A 16,591-nucleotide genomic window follows, 5' to 3' on the forward strand; every position below is an offset into this window, starting at 1 on the left:
GTCTTTTGTCAGGCTTAGGGTACGCGTTATGAGTATGTACACACACACACACACACACACACACACACACACACACAGAGGCTCAGAATGGGTCCGATATCAGAACCATTTTATACAAAGTCACAGTGTCAGAACTCCAATAGAAAACAGAGCCGGGGGGGGGGGGGGGGAGGGAGGGCGAGGGTCACATCAACTCAGGAGGTGTCCATGGTTTCGCCTTCTGTGAGGAGAAGGAAGGCCATGCGGTCAGGGGGCTGGGACTGAGCCCCCTGGGACTGGGGGGGGGGGGAGGGGCAGGGGCAGCAGGGGACACTTACTGAGCTCATTGAAGAGAAAGGCATCCTGGTACTCCTTCATGTACTGTGTAGAGCGCGACTCGTCCAGAAAGAGCGAGTAGACCCGCTTGATGTCATCTACCTGGACTTCCGTGCCCTGAGAGGGGATGACAAGACCTCAGTGCCCCCTCGCCCCCCCCCCCCAGATTGGTAGGTCACGGTGGGGACGGGGGGGATGGGGTTAGCACGCATCGCTCCTCGGCCACCTCCCGGCTGTGGGCCCAACCCCTCCGGTCCTCAGTCTCTTCATCTGTAAAATGGACCGAACGGCATTAACTTCTAGCTGCCAGACATTTACTAAGCACCTGCCACGTGTCAGGCCGGGAGATACAGGTATAAACTCGACAGACCACAGTCCCCCCCCCCCCCCCCCCCCCCCCGCCTTTGCAAATGTATGTTCTAGGACTAAAGGCGACGACCCACTCTCAGCCCTTGGAGCAGTGAGCGCGCCGTTCGCTCGCTCAGGCTGGCCCCCCGCGTGCTTACTCGGCGGGCTGACCTTGCGCTTCCGGCACACCAGGCTGGCGGCCGTGATGAGCTGGATGGCGTAGCGCAGCGACGTCTCCAGCCCGATGCGGGTCAGCACCGTGTAGGCGTCCTCACTCATCTCTACATCTTCCTCCTCGCACCTGCCGGCAGGCGGGGCGGGAGCAGGGGTGAGCCGGGGCTGCGCCCCCCCACCCCCGCCCTGGGCGCCGCTGGGCGTCCTGGGGTCGCGTGGAATCTAGGTCCTTGGCCTCCAGACCCTCCCCGTCCAGGGTCCTACCCCCCAGGGTCAGCCACTGGCTCGTGCCCTCCCTTCTTTACTGTGCCCCCCCCCCGCCCCCAGATCAGAGGCCACTGCTTGGATGCCCAGCCCAGCCTAGCCGCTTGGAGGCCCAGAGGCCTCCCCTCCTCAGACCTCGCTGCCCCCACTTGCCAGACAGGGTGGACGCCGGCCCTGCCGCCCAGGCCCACGGCCTGGTCCCGCCCCAGGACGCCAGGCGGCCCTGTGCATACCGGATGCGGAGGATCTGTTTCGTGTCCTTCTCACTGTAGGGCGAGGTGGAGACGATGAGCAGTCGGTCCAGGAGGTCGATGGGGATGCCGTGGGGGCTCTGGTAGCTGGTACCCCGGATCCTGGGGAGGAGGGGGAAGGGAGGGCTGTCAGGACGATGCGCCCAGAACCCAGCGCTCTGTGCCCTCTACTTGGAATACCCCACCCCCTCCCCTCCACCGCAGCCCACTCACTGGGCAAATACCACTTAACCTTCAGCTCACGGCTGCACCACCCACCAGGCAGCCGTCCCTCGACTGCGTCACCGCCCCTGTAGAGCTGGGGTGGCTTTAGCTACGTGTCTATGTCCAGGATTACTGGATCAAGGTCCTACTCCCCTGCGGGACGCCCAGCTCCACAGGGGGAGGGACTGCACCGGTCCTGTTCCCTGCTGTACCTGGCCCAGCACAAGCCCGGCACATGGCAGGTGCCAGGGAACTGAGCGGGGCCTCGTTATTCGTGACAGTTACGTTCTGAATAGTGGGGCAAACGCTCATTAGCAAACGATGAACCCCTGCTTCTAGGGGAAATCCAGTCAGGTTCTCGTGGGCCTATGTGGTCACGATACTTTTGTCGACCAACATATAACCTGGTTCTGTGTGTTCCCGCATTTTTTTTTAATGTTTATTTGTTTTTAAAAGACAAGGGACAGAGCACAAGGCGGGGAGGGGCAGAGAGAGGAGACACAGCATCCGAAGCGGGCTCCAGGGTCTGAGCTGTCGGCACAGAGCCCGACGCGGGGCTCGAACCCACAAACTGTGCCATCGTGACCTGAGCCGGAGTCAGATGCTTAATCAACTGAGCCACCCAGGCACCGCAGAATTCCTGTTTAAAGACATCTTATTTGGGGAACCTGGGTGGCTCAGTCGGTTAAGCATCCAACGCTTGACTTCCTCTTGGGTCACGATCTCATGGTTCATGAGTTCAAGCCCGGCGTCTGGCTCTGTGCTGACGGTGAAAACCCTGCTTGGGATTCTCTCTGTCTCCCTCTCTCTGTCTCTCTCTGCCCCTGCCCTGCTCACTCTCGCTCTCTAAAATAAATAAACTTAAACAAACACGCCATCACCAACAAAGAGCATAAAGTGTGACAAAGTGGCAATAAATACATCACAAAAAGAACACGCGTTTGCAGCATGCGAGCTGAGACTGGAAGGCAGAATGTCACCTTGTCGGACCTGAGTCTGGGACGTCCACATCTGGGGACTCAAATTTTTTGCCACTCTGCGCGCGTCTGCACAGGAGCACAACAGTGCCACGAATCCTGACTCGGGAGTTACAAGTAAATTTCAGGGAGAGTACGCAGACTCCCAAATAGGTCACGTGCAAATAACGAGGAGCAAGTGGGTCTGCTGCCTGTCTCAGAAGGCGTCCCGTGCAGACAAGGCAGACAAGAGAGCACCAGGGCCAGGGGTAGTGGCAACACCCGAGGGCAGACGTTCCAAGCTTTACCAGAACCTGGGGCACTTCGTGTGTCCGGAATTTTTCCGTGGCGTCCTTAGGGCCCGAAGAAATATTAAGTGCTATTACGCAGTTTGGTCTAAGTGACCTAACTGGAGTGATTTATGCAGTGTCCAACACGGGTCACCGTGCTTCCCTCAAAAACTTAAAACATCCTGCAGCACTTGTGCGTTTTCTGCAGCGCCCCGGGGATGCCCCGGCACACAGCTGGGGAACCGTAGCCGCAAAGGGTACAGAAACAGAAAGACAGAAAGAACAGGGCCCGCCGACTTCCTCGTGGGACGGAGTTGCCTGCCTACCTTGTTTAAGGTCCCGGCAGGGATCTCAACAAACAGGTCCTGTTTGCCCTGTGGCCACGCCCACCGCCCGGGGCACCCCGTTTCCCCGGGGGCCGTTGAGGGGGCTCACCGGGTGATGCCTCGGTTGGTGGCCATGATGAGGACCGGCGCCATGTCACTTTCCAGGGCCCGATTGAGGAAGGAGAAGCTCTCAATGTCCAGCATGTGCACCTCGTCGATGAACAGCACCTGGGGGCCACTGAGGGTCAAACCCACCGCCCAGGCCTCTCTGCTCCTGCCTCCGCCGACCGCAAGCCACCTGCCCTCCCCCAGCACTCACTCCAGGGATGATCTCCGCCTTGCCCTCCTCACGCCACTCAGCCACCTTGGCGTTGATCTGCTCTCGGACCTCTGACTTGATCTCCCCGGTGTCGCCTGTGGGAAGCGTGAGTGTCGGGGGACGGGCATCCCGGGCCGGAGGGCGGCCAAAGATAAAGACGGGACGCCAGGGACAGAGGGAAGAGAGACCGAGACCGGAGCGGCAAAGCGACAGAAGGGCCGGGAACCGTCCCAGAGAGGAGGAGAACCAGAGACAGAGACCCCAGGGAGAAGTGATGGCGGGACACGCGTGCCCCCCGTTGGGCAACCCTAAGGGGCCCCACCTGAGAAGAGAGCCAGGAAGCCCTGGGTGCGGGAGTTGATGACGTCGATCTCGTGCAGGGACACCGTGTGCACCACCTCCTTGCGTTTCTGGAGCTCCCCGTCTGGGCACTGCACAAACTTGGTCTGTGGGGCCGGGAGGGGTGGGAGAGACAAGAGCAGAGAAGAGCATGAAAGGGGGGCCTGAAGGGGCTGTCTGGGGGTGGGGTGGTGGTGGGCGGGGAGACTGCATCCCTGAAATGGAGCTGAGGATCCAGAAACCCCGGGTCCAAGAGGTAGTAGCGGCTAGGGCATTCGAGAGCACTGAAGGACCGGGGGTTCCTGGAGGACCTCGGCCTTCACGAGCAAACTGCTACACTGAAGGGCCCTGGCCGTCACAGAGGGTACAGGGAAGAACCAGGAGTGCCGGGGACATGTGGTACTGGGCCATGGGGGTGAGGGAGGAGATGCAAACATCCCAGAGCCTGGAGCGAGGGGATCCCCAGAGCCCTGGCCCACCTGGGAACCCATGGCGTCATAGTCGCGAGCGCGTGTGAAGGAGCGGCCCAGCTTGGAGATCTTGCCCGTGGCCTTGTCGATGGTGATCACGTCCCTGCGGAGGGGGGGGGGAAGGGCAGGAGTGAGGACAGGAAAGGGCCCAAGCTCCCCTACCCCGGCCACCCAGCGTAGCCCCCGCCGCTCACCCGGCCTGGACCTTGTCCTTGGTCAGGGACTCGATCATCTTGGTGCCCAGGTCGTATATGGTCTCCATCTCGGTGGTCTTAAGGGTCAGCTTCCCTACCTTAGAGCCCTGAGAGGGGGGACATGCCAGGCAAGGAGTTTCAGAGGGGGCCCAATGTCTCCCCAACACAGCCTCAAAATGGGCACGACGCAGGGATGCTTCTGGGGGTGGTGGATATAGTCACGGTCATGACCGTGGTGATGGCCTCGTGGGCACACACGTATGCCAAAACTTAACACCCTGCAAACTTTATTATTATTTTTTATTTGCTTTTAACATTTATTTATTTTTGAGAGACAGAGACAGAGCGTGAGCAGGGGAGGGGCAGAGAGAGAGGGAGACACAGAATCCAAAGCGGGTTCCAGGCTCCCAGCTGTCAGCACAGAGGCCGATGCGGGGCTCGAACTCATGCACCGTGAGATCGTGACCTGAGCCGAAGTCGGACGCGTAACCAACTGAGCCACCCAGGCGCCCCGTCCTAACACCCTGCAAACTTTCGATGTGTGCAGCTTTTGTAAGTCAACTGCACCTCAGGAAACCGATGACTAAAATCCCAGGAAGCAAACACCCAACAACCTACCTAAAAGATCAAATCCATAAAAACAACACGGACTAGGGGTCCCACGACATGGGGGTCACACTCTCCCATTCTTTGTTTCATATCCAAATAACAGGTGGGTTTTTTTTTGTTTTTGTTGATCACAAACCCAGAAAACAGAGCTAAGCTAAACACAGCTAAGGAAACAAAAACGCCACACTCCCTCCCACAAGATAACACAGTCAACATCTTTAAGGCTTTTCCAGCAGATCCACCTGTCTCTTCTTTCCAGTTCTTTCTGCAGGGACAGGTGGCAGGATAAAAGAGTTGGGATTGGGGCGCCTGGGTGGCGCAGTCGGTTAAGCGTCCGACTTCAGCCAGGTCACGATCTCGCCGTCCGGGAGTTCGAGCCCCGCGTCGGGCTCTGGGCTGATGGCTCAGAGCCTGGAGCCTGTTTCCGATTCTGTGTCTCCCTCTCTCTCTGCCCCTCCCCCGTTCATGCTCTGTCTCTCTCTGTCCCAAAAATAAATAAACGTTGAAAAAAAAAAAAAAAAGAGTTGGGATTAAGGAGGGAGATAAAGGTGATTTCGGTTTTACGCCTTTATTTTTATTTTTAAAGATTTATTTATTGGGGCGCCTCAGTGGTTCAGTCGGCTGAGCATCTGACTTTGGCTCAGGTCATGATCTCACGGTTCGTGAGTTCAAGCCCCGTGTCAGGCTCTGTGCTGACAGCTTGGAGCCTGGAGCCTGGAGCCTGCCTTGGATTCTGTGTCTCCCTCTCTCTCTCTGCCCCTCTCCCGCTTACTCTCTGAGCAGGCTCAGTGCTACCAGTGCAGAGGCCGATGCAGGGCTCGAACCCACAAACCATGAGATCATGACCTGAGTTGAAACCAAAAAAGAGGTGCTTAACCGACTGAGCCACCCAGGCACCCCTGGTTTTACATTTAAAAAAAAAAATTTTTTTTAACGTTTATTCATTTCTGAGAGAGAGAGAGAGAGAGCACAAGCGGGGGAGGAGCAGAGACAGAAAGAGGGAGACACAGAATCCAAAGCAGGCTCCAGGCTCTGAGCTGTTAGCACAGAGCCCTACGTGGGACTGGAACTCACGGACCATAAGATCATGACCTGAGCTGAAGTCGGCCGCTTAACTGACTGAGCCACCCAGGCGCCCCCCCGCTGTTGTAAACTTTTAAGGAGAGGATGTATTCATGTATTTCTTCTGTAATAAAAATTGAATTTTTAAATTTTTTTTTTTAATTTTTTTTTTCAACGTTTATTTATTTTGGGGACAGAGAGAGACAGAGCATGAACGGGGGAGGGGCAGAGAGAGAGGGAGACACAGAATCGGAAACAGGCTCCAGGCTCTGAGCCATCAGCCCAGAGCCCGACGCGGGGCTCGAACTCCCGGACCGCGAGATGGTGACCTGGCTGAAGTCGGACGCTTAACCGACTGCGCCACCCAGGCACCCCTCATTTTTCTTTTAATGTTTGTTTATTTTTGAGAGAGACAGAGAGAGAGAGAGAGCGAGTACAAGCAGGGGAGGGGCAGGGAGAGAGAGAGAGGAGACACAGAATTCGAAGCAGGTTCCAGGCCCTGAGCTGTCAGCACAGAGCCCGACGTGAACTGTGAGATCATGACCTGAGCCGGGGTCGGGTGCTTAACCAACTGAGCCACCCAACAAAAACTGAATTATAAAGAACCATCTTGGGGGCAGGACACCTGGCCGGCTCAGTCGATGGAGCCTAATCTTAGGGTTGTGCATTTCAGTCCCATGTTGGGGGTAGAATTTACTTTAAACGAAAAGAACTATCTTGGGACTAGTTTTCTCTATATTCACACACCCTCCTACCATATTTCTTAAATTCAAAATGTAATTGCCGATGGATGGGACTAATTTAGAAGACTGCAGACAGGTGTTAAAAGTGCAAGTCAACTGGGGCTCCCGGGCGGCTCAGTCAGTTAAAACGTCGGACTTCGGCTCAGGTCATGGTCTTGCGGTTCGTGAGTTCGAGCCCCGCGTCGGGCCCTGTGCTGACAGCTCAGAGCCTGGAGCCTGCTTCGGATTCTGTGTCTCCCTCTCTCTCTGTCCCTCCCCTGCTTGCACCCTGTCTCTCTCTCTCTCTCAAAAAAATTAAGATTAAAAAAAAAAAATTAAAAAGTGCAAGTCAATGTAATTATACATCTTAAATCTATTTCCGCTGAAAACGATGGGCAACCAAGAGACGGTGTCCACAGTATAAGACACAGAGACAGAAGGTGACTCTGTGTGAGGTCAACAGGCTTGAGGCATGTCTAAGTGTCCTTTTGTTTAGCATGTTTCTCGAAACTGTCACTTAAGCGTGTAACAGAGAACGACAAACCAGAGAAAACGACAAACTCAAAAACACTGTGCCATGTGAAAGAAGCCAGCCGCAAAGTCACTTATGCTGCAGGACTCCACTTATAAAAAAAAATGTTTTACTTTTGATAAAAAGAGAGAGAGAGAGAGAGAGAGAGGGAGTGGGGGAGGGACAGAGAAAATCCCAAGCAGGTCCCGTGCCGTCAGCACAGAGCCCGATGTGGGGCTTGATCCCACAAACCTTGAGATCATATCCTGAGCCGAAATCACGAGTCCGATGCTTCACCAACTGAGCCACCCAGGAGACCCTTCGTGGTGGTTTTAAGGGTATTTGCCTTAGAAGAACTTACCAGACTACACACTTATTTTACGTGGTTCTTTATATCCGTTTTCTTTTACGACAAAAGTGTTAAAATTCTTAGCTTCATAAAAAGGGAGCGACTAAGGATCAGGGGGCGCCCGGGGGGCTCAGTTGGCTAAGCGTCCGACTTCGACTCATGTCATGATCTCTTGGTTTGGTGAGTTCGAGCCCCCGCATCAGGCTCTGTGCGGTCAGCTCAGAACCCACTTCGGATCCTCTGTCTTTCTCTCTCTGGCTCCCCCTCCGCCACTTGCGCACACACGCCTGTGTGCGCTCTCTCTCTCTCTCTCTCTCAAAAAAAAAAAAAAAAAAAAAATTAAGAAAAAAAAAAGGCAGCGAATCACAACTACGTAAGCTGGATAAGAAAACTTTTTGCTCTAAGCTGTACAGATGCCACAGAACAGGTTCTTAGGTTGAACCATTAAGGATTCATGGTGAGAAACTTCCAGAGATTCTCTGTCAAGACACCACTTGGTTTAACTGCTCACGGTGTCGCTCACAGATGGGATGAACCGTTAACTGACCCCCTACCGTAGGCACGCAGAGGGGTCCAACCCGCAGCTCAAGAACATTCCATGGATGCTGACCTCAGCCAGGACCGGCCGCCACCCGACCTTTCAGCGGACTCACCGTCCCTGTCGCTGGCCGATCGATCTGGATCTCCACCACCTCGCCTTCGATGATCTCGGTCTCCTCCCTGGGCAGAGAAAGGGCGTGATCAAGAGAGCCCAACGCTCGGGCCCTCAGGAATCGCTAACTCCCATGAGCCCTTGGGCACAGGACAAGCCGAAGAAGGCAAGGGTCATCAGAGGCCACCGGGAGCTGGCTTCTTGCCCTGCACCGGGTCCTGGGCTTACTTGATGCGAACCCCGATAGACCTCCGGAAGGCCTGCGTCAGCGCCTCTGTCTTGCTCATCTCCAGGGAGAAGATCTCGCTGCCCGCGATGGCTGTGAATGGGGTGTCAGGGCCCAGGGCCTGTGCCATGCCTGGGGAAGAGGTGGCCTGGTTAGGTGGGGGCAGCCTGGCACCAGGTCCCCAAAACCTACTCGGGGTCAACGCAGCTCTTCTTGCTCCTCGGGAAGGAGCGTAGTTGAGGTGGGCTCGGCGCTGGGGGTGGTCAGGGAGACGCAGTGGAAGCCAGTGACGACTTAGAGCCGTCGCGCTGCCCAGGGGGCCAACCTCCTGACCCTATAATCTGGCCAAGCCCCTCTCCCAATCTCCAGGATCTGTTTAGCCTCCAGGCTCAGGGGTAATGAGCAAGTGTAGAGGCCAAAAGAGGGCTGAAAGGGTAGTTACGGGTGGGGGCTCGAGCCAGACCCAGGTTCGAGTCCTGGCTCCACCACGAGGCACGGGAACCACCACGAGGAAGGGTCTCCTCTCCGGCTGGAGGACAGTGGGGCTGTTCTTACAGCCACTTTAAGCACCGAGCCACGTCTCACAGACAGGAAGTCATTGAACCTTTCTGACCAATGGGAGGCGGGAACCCTTCTTGGTCCCTTTTTCGTGGGCCGCGCTCGGTGCCTGGACAGCCTGTTCCCTATCGTCTGTCCCAGGGACTCCGCGGCATCCTGCAAGTCTTAGCTGTGCTCCTGATTCATCTGGAAAGTCTCCCCTGCTCCCTCCTTAGGGCCAGGAGTCTCTTCTGTCCATCACAGCACACTGTGTCCCCAGAATGGAAACTCCCGAAAAGTCAAGGCTTCGGTCTTACTCATCTAAGTGTCCTCAGTGTCTGGCCCAGGGCCTGGACCCCCATTTTATTAAGGAAGCAATGGCCCACATTCAAACACAAGAAATGTTTTAATGTCTCAGCGTGTTGCAGTGGAGACGTGTTGTGGCCAGACGATTAAGCTCTAGTCAATAAGACAGAAGCAAAAGTATGTGGGAGCCCAAAGGCAGCCGCTTAAAGGGAGTGACGTTTAAAGGGAGGGAAGTACACTCTCACTGCAGGTCCCCTTTCTCCTACATGGGAGCATGGGCACGAAGGCTGGAGCTTAGGCAACCCTCTTGGAACATGAGGTGACCCTGACATGGCAGCGAGTGCCTAAATGGCCTACATTCAGACTCTTCTATGTGAGAGAACGAACCAGAGAGTTTAAGACCCCGCCATTTTGGGTTGTCGGTTAAATGTGGCTGAACCCAAGCTTGATTTACACAGGAAGGATTATCTTCCTGTGTAAGAGACCAGAAAAGCTCCTGCCCCGAGAGGCCTCTCACCCATGGCGATGGCTGTCTTCCCCGTGCCCGGCTGGCCAGCGATGAGGACCGCCCGCCCGGCGATCTTCCCTTCCCGGATCATCTCCAGCACAACCCCAGCTGCCCGCCGGGCTGCGAGCTGCCCCACCATGCCCTGGGAAGCCTGCAGGGGGGGAGGCGAGAATACACCAGGTTACCTCCTATTGGGCTGCAACCCCTTTTCCAGCCCCTCCTGCCTAGTGACATGAAAGGGCACGGTGTCAGCTAGGACTTGGGGAAAAGGGAAGAAAGCCTTTTCCGCCCCAATATCTTCAGACAATTCAGACGCTAGGGGCACCTGCGTGGCTCCGTCGGTTAAGCGTCTGACTCTTGGTTTCGGCTCAGGTTATGATCTCACGGTTCTTGAGTTCAAGCCCTGTGCCCGGCTCTGTGTTGACAGCACGGAGCCTGCTTGGGATTCTCTGTCTCCCACTGTCTCTGCCCTCTGCCCCTCCCCCCACAAATAAACAGTAAGATAAAAAAAAAAAAATAAAGAAATAAAAAAAATCTCTACGTGTGGCTGAATTTTATCAGTAAGTAGCCAAAGTTCCGGGAGCTCCTAAGTCACCCCAGGGGCCTAGGTGGCCCTCCCCGCCTGAGGCCTCCGCGGATCAGCTTTCCCATCCCACTGCCCCCAACCCTACCTGCCGTGGCTCCAAGGCATCGTCCAGCCCCAGCCCCCGGATGTGGGAGTGCGCACCTGCGTTGGGGGAAAGAACCAGAAGACACGGTTACCAGCCGGCTCGTGATGACATGTGGCCTGAGGAAAAGGGCTCCTTCCCTCAGCCCTGGTTTCCTCCTTGGCCAAATGGGGGGCCCGAGTCTCCCCCTCACTGGGAGGATGGCTGGTGGTGGTAAATGCTCAATAAACTGGAGCTGCCCTTAGGATACGGCACAGCATGACCAGAATCACCGAGACCTGGTTAACTACAATATCAGATCAGGAACTAACCGTGACAGCGAGCGGTCACAATTATTTTGTGTTTATAGCCTAATGGCCTCACAGGGTTCTTATTTCGTTCCATGTAACCCTGAGAAACAGTGAGTCCCAGCGATGATCACCCCAGAGTGCTTCTGGGGTTCAGTCACCGCCTCAGGCCCTCAACATGAACTTGAGGGAACCCAGAGACATTAAACTCCTTGCCCGAGATCACACGGCCAGTAAAGAGGTAAAGATGTGGGATTTCAATGGTGCACACCAGACCCGGGCTGGGAAACTACAGCCTGGAGGCCAGTCACTTGTTTTTGTAAATCAAGTTTCACTGGGGGCGCCTGGGTGGCTCCGTCGGTTGAGCGTCCAACTTCAGCTCAGGTCATGATCTCACTGTCCGTGAGTTTGAGCCCTGCATCGGGCCCTGTGCTGACCGCTCAGAGCCTGGAGCCTGTTTCGGATTCTGTGTCTCCCTCTCTCTCTGCCCCTCCCCTGTTCATGCTCTGTCTCTCTCTGTCTCAAAAAAATTAAAAAAAAAAAAAAAAGTTTCATTGGAACACGGCCACGCCCATTCACTTACATACTGCCTGTGACTGCTTTCACGTCGCAACAGAAGCACTGAATATTTTCCCCAGGGAAGAGATTTACTGTCTGGCCCTTTAAGAAAAGATTTGTTGACCCCAGCACTAGACCGTAAGCACCTTGAGGGCAGCTTGTGTCGACTGGGTCCTCAGCTCTAATCGCGCCTGGGCCTTGGACGCTGAGCACAGTGTCAGCACCTGCACGTTACATGCATGTGCTCGTGGAATCTTTTATTGAGTGATGAGGTTAACTACCTTTGCTCCATTTTGCAGATAAGGACACCGAGGCAGAGAGCAACTAGCCTCTTGCAACGGAAGTGGTCCCAGCGGCGGGCCTCCAGAACCCACGTTCATGGCCACGAGGGCCTTTGCTTCTAGGGCCTCTCTTGTAGGCACTGAGTGAACGGACATGAAAAAATGAGAATAGTCTTGGGGCGCCTGGGTGGCTCAGTCGGTTACGCGTCCAGCTTCGGCTCACGTCGTGATCTCACGGTTCATGAGTTCGAGCCCCGCGTCCAGCTCTGTACTGACAGCTCGGAGCCTGGAGCCTGCTTCGGATTCTGTGTCTCCCTCTCTCTCTGCCCCTCCCCACGCCAAAATAAACACACGTTAAAAGAATGAGTACAGCCTCCTCCGTGCAGGTAAAGCGCTTTTTGGAGGCTGCACCCTGCGGGCCCCACCGCACCCCAGCTTCGTGCTCCTGCCTTCACAGCTTCCTCGGTGCGTGAGCCAGGACCAGTGGCTTGGCTGCTCGGAGTCTCGGTTTCCTCAGCTAAAAATGGGATAAGGGTCGCCATACACCCTCTCCGGGGATAGCGAGAGAATTCGGCAGGAACTCACGCGTTCGCTGGTTAGCTGTGGAGCGCCCACTCTGCCGAGGCCCCTGCTGGGGACACAGCCAGAAACGAGCCAGAGCTGGTCCCCGCCCTCACGGAACTAATGGCACAGCGTGGGAGGGGTGCACGGGCCGACCCCAGCAAGCGCTCAGCAAACATCCGCTTTTACGATTTCCTAGCAAAACGTTGGTACGCCCAGGAGCCTAACCGGGCTAGGCCCCCACGTGCCTTGCTGAGCCCGCTCTGCGACTCGGGATTCTCTGCATCATCAGACAGGGGGACAGGGTGGCAGGCAGGCCACCCCCCTCTCAGGGTTCCTGGGCAGGGCTCTGTTGAAGGCAGGCAGGGTCTAGGTCCCTGTTCGTGACCCACGCTCACTCACCGATACGTTCAATCCTCGTCACGTCTCGGATCTCTGGGACCTTGGTTGTGGCTGTCTGGGAGCGGAGGAAGATGCATCAGAAGCGTGCTCGCGGTCCCCGTTTTCGCCAGCTCCTCTGTCCCTCCCGCCCACGGCCTGGGAGGAAGTCCTTTTCGTGCCTCTTCCCCGTGGGCAGGCCAAGAGCCCACACGCCTGTCACTCTCATCCTTCTCGTTGGTCACCAACTAAATGCTGGTTGACTGACCACAGGACACCGAGTTCCAGAAACACAAGGACCGTGTCTGTCTCGGTCACACCTCTGTCCCCGGGGCCTCAGCCCGTTGTTGGGTGCCCAGGAATTATGTGGTTAAGAAAGAAGCTCGGGGCGCCTGGGTGGCGCAGTCGGTGAAGCGTCCGACTTCAGCCAGGTCACGATCTCGTGGTCCGGGAGTTCGAGCCCCGCGTCGGGCTCTGGGCTGATGGCTCAGAGCCTGGAGCCTGTTTCCGATTCTGTGTCTCCCTCTCTCTCTGCCCCTCCCCCGTTCATGCTCTGTCTCTCTCTGTCCCAAAAATAAATAAACGTTGAAAAAAAAAATTTTTTTTTAATAAATAAATAAATAAATAAATAAATAAATAAAAAGAAAGAAGCCCCCCTCGCTCTCCCACAACCCTGACAACAGACACGAGCGCGGAATAGCAAGCTGGACGTGGCCTGGCCCCCGACTGCCCAGCCCCCTGTGCCATGCTGCCTGGATCCTTGTCACTAGGCCTTTGCACGTGCACATCCCAGAGTCCTTTGCCCGGGCCCGACTAGTTCTGGGGTCTCCGGATGTCCGGACAGAACAAAAGGTCTCCTCTGGGAGCCTGCTATCTGGCTGTGCGATCTCACACATAGGAGGGAGACTGTCAGATCAATGTTCTCGGCTCCAATAGACGGGACTCCCATGAAGGGTACAGCCCACATCTCGCTTGTTCACTTGGGGTGCAGTGTTTGCGGGATGGGTGAATGATGTGCTGTACGGAAATGCTGAGTTCATTCAACAAGCAAGTATCAAGTCCTCTGGGATCGCCAGCTCTCCGAAAAGAGAGGCCGGCCACCATCTCTTGTCCTATAGCGGAGAGAGAGGAGTAGATACCTCCCCGGGACAATTCGAGAACGCCCAGAAGATTCACACAAGTGTCCACGGCAGCCTTATCCACAAGAGCCACATACACTTTTTTATTTAAAAAAAAATTTTTTTTCAACGTTTATTTATTTTTGGGACAGAGAGAGACAGAGCATGAACGGGCGAGGGGCAGAGAGAGAGGGAGACACAGAATCAGAAACAGGCTCCAGGCTCTGAGCCATCAGCCCAGAGCCCGACGCGGGGCTCGAACTCCCGGACCGCGAGATGGTGACCTGGCTGAAGTCGGACGCTTAACCGACTGCGCCACCCAGGCGCCCCAACATACGCTTTTTTAAAGCTTATTTATTTACTTGGGAAAACCCAAAATGTCCGCCAATAGATGCATGGATAAACAAAACGTGATACGTCCACACTTGGAATAGCATTCAGCCATAAAAAGAAAGTTCTGGGATGCCTGGGTGGATCAGTCAGTGGAGCATCTGACTCTTGATGTTGGCCTAGGTCACGATCTCACGGTTCGTGATTTCAAGCCCCACGTCGGGCTCTGTGCTGGCAGCATGGAGCCTGCTTGGGACTCTCTCTCTCTCTCTCTCTCTCTCTCTCTCTCTGTCCCTCCCCTGTTCTTTCTCTCTCTCTCAAAATGAATAATCTTAAAAAAAAATGAAAACATCATGCTAAGTGAAAGAAGCTAGACACAAAAGGTCACAGATGGTGTGCCATCCTTGGCCTGAAACGTCCAGGATGAGCAAACCCACAGAGGCAGGAAGCACATTAGTGGTGGCCTAGAGGCCTAGAGCCAGAGGGTACGGGAGGGCTGGGGGATCGTGGCCAAGAGGTACAGGGTTTCCTTCTGGGGAGGATGAAAAATGTCCTGAAACTGATGGAGGTGATGATTGCACAACTGTGAACGCACCAGAGACACTGACCTATACGTTTAAAATGGGCAACTTGTTGGGGCGCCTGGGTGGCGCAGTCGGTTAAGCGTCCGACTTCAGCCAGGTCACCATCTCGCGGTCCGTGGGTTCGAGCCCCGCGTCGGGCTCTGGGCTGATGGCTCAGAGCCTGGAGCCTGTTTCCGATTCTGTGTCTCCCTCTCTCTCTGCCCCTCCCCCGTTCATGCTCTGTCTCTCTCTGTCCCAAAAATAAATAAACGTTGAAAAAAAAAAAAAGAAGAAGAAAAAAAGAAAGCTTTATTTATTCATTTCGAGAGAAACAGAGAGAGTGAGTGGGGGAGGGGCAGAGAAAGAGGGAAAATCCCAAGCAGGCTCCACACTAGCACCGTCAGCAGAGAGCCCAATGCAGGGCTTGAACTCAAACTCACCAATCGTGAGATCATGACCTGAGCAGAGACCAAGAGTCTGACGCTTAACGGACTGAGCCACCCGGCGCCCTAAGCAGAGGTCATTTTAAAACTCAGCACCCACCATCCCTTTTAAACTTCCAACAGTTCATCCATGTTCCTGGGAACTGGGTCTCAGGAGTGTGGCCATTATCTTTCCTCTTCTTCCCTACCCACCCCCTTTGGCCATGGCAGCAGCCACAGACTCAAGTCCCGCCCCCATCCCTCCGGGTCGCTATGGGAACCCAAGTAGCTGGAAACCCAGTTCCACCCCCAAGCTAAGGCCACATCCCTTCTTCTTCCAGATGTTTCTCGGGCGAGTACTTGGTGCCTGGGCCAGTGCGGCTGGCCTCTCCTTTACAGAGCTCACATGCACTCATTCATTCAAACATTCAAGTGATAACTTACTGAGCATCCACACGGAGTATGAGGTGCTGCAACAGGAAAATGGCCAAAACAATTCCATGACGAGATCCCACACCTCTGGAACCCCATCCCCACGGACACCCTCCAGGTTCTCAACACTCTTGTGGCTCAAGGCTAAGCAACTTCACGCTCTCAAGCACACAGGACAGGTCCCCACCTGGGCTTTCTCCTATAGTCAGGTGCCATTTATACAACCCTCATTAGACTTCAGGGCAAAAGACTGGAGAACTGGCTGCTGACTGCACTCAGAAGATGGGAAGCTGGAGTTCCCATAACACGATGTAGTCAGATCTGATCACTGAGCCCTTGAATATCCACTTGAATCCAGGATAATAGGAGTCCAGTCCCCAGCCCCTCCTCCCTCAGCCTCAGGAGTCCGGGCCCCCAGCACCTTTTTCCCTCAGATCCAGGGGTCCGGGAACCCAACACCCTCCTCCCTTAGATCCAGGAGTCCAGTCTCCGGCCCCCTCCTCCCTTAGACTCAGAAGTCCGGGCCCCCAGCACCTTCCTCCCTCAGATCTAGGGGTCCGGACCCCCAGGCCCCTCCTCCCTTAGATCCAAGGATCCAGGTCCTCAGTCCCCTTCCCGCTCCGACTCGGGAGTGTGGGTTTTCCCCTCCGCTCTCCGCACGCCGCACTTACCACGGTTGCCATGATGCTCACCAACCGCCAATATCCTAGCGGAAACGGAAACGCGCTAGAAACGAGGCGTTCTGGTCCCTCTAGACGGCTAAGGTCCTCCAAAGATCTCGGCGTTCCTTCATAAATATGCAAACTCTCCTTGTGTGGGCGTGGCGTCACTTTTCAGGACCCGCTCTTCCGCCGAGGCTGAGCTGGTAAATGGGTGCCCGGAACTCCTGGGTCGGTTCCCAACGCCTCCTGACCCCTCCCTTTACCCAGGCCTCCTTGCCGAGGCTGATTGCAAAATTCTCAAGACTTCTTTGGGCAACCCCACGTCCCCCACGCTCCCTTTCCTCCTTATTCCACCCTCTCCTCTCTCTGCTAACGCTGGAGCCTCAGGTTTAGGATTGA

The 16,591-nt window shown here is 55.5% G+C and overlaps 1 protein-coding gene across 1 annotated transcript; it reads right to left on the reverse strand.

Annotated features, from left to right (window-relative positions):
• Positions 1-92: 92 nt before the first annotated feature.
• RUVBL2 (RuvB like AAA ATPase 2) lies at positions 93-16,584 on the reverse strand. The gene is made up of 15 exons (XM_043600327.1): positions 16,202-16,584; positions 12,690-12,744; positions 10,604-10,659; positions 9,942-10,083; positions 8,584-8,713; positions 8,357-8,423; positions 4,451-4,557; positions 4,266-4,359; positions 3,770-3,893; positions 3,448-3,542; positions 3,238-3,356; positions 1,335-1,454; positions 835-964; positions 318-432; positions 93-220 (listed from the first exon to the last, which is right to left on the reverse strand). The coding sequence occupies exons 1-15, from the start codon at positions 16,211-16,213 to the stop codon at positions 195-197; spliced, it is 1,392 nt and encodes a 463-aa protein (XP_043456262.1). The 5' UTR covers positions 16,214-16,584; the 3' UTR covers positions 93-194.
• Positions 16,585-16,591: the final 7 nt, after the last annotated feature.

This window comes from Prionailurus bengalensis, chromosome E2, assembly GCF_016509475.1.
Source record: "Prionailurus bengalensis isolate Pbe53 chromosome E2, Fcat_Pben_1.1_paternal_pri, whole genome shotgun sequence".
In the NCBI taxonomy this organism is placed as follows: Eukaryota; Metazoa; Chordata; class Mammalia; order Carnivora; family Felidae; genus Prionailurus; species Prionailurus bengalensis.

What these genes read in the sequence shown, in the direction of transcription:
- RUVBL2 (XM_043600327.1), bottom strand. An exon ending in CTTCCTGGCTCTCTTCTCAG is followed by an intron (nt 3,543 to 3,769) that starts GTGGGGCCCCTT and finishes CGCTTCCCACAG; the next exon opens with GCGACACCGGGGAGATCAAG. An exon ending in TGGTGTGCCGGAAGCGCAAG is followed by an intron (nt 433 to 834) that starts GTCAGCCCGCCG and finishes ATCCCCTCTCAG; the next exon opens with GGCACGGAAGTCCAGGTAGA.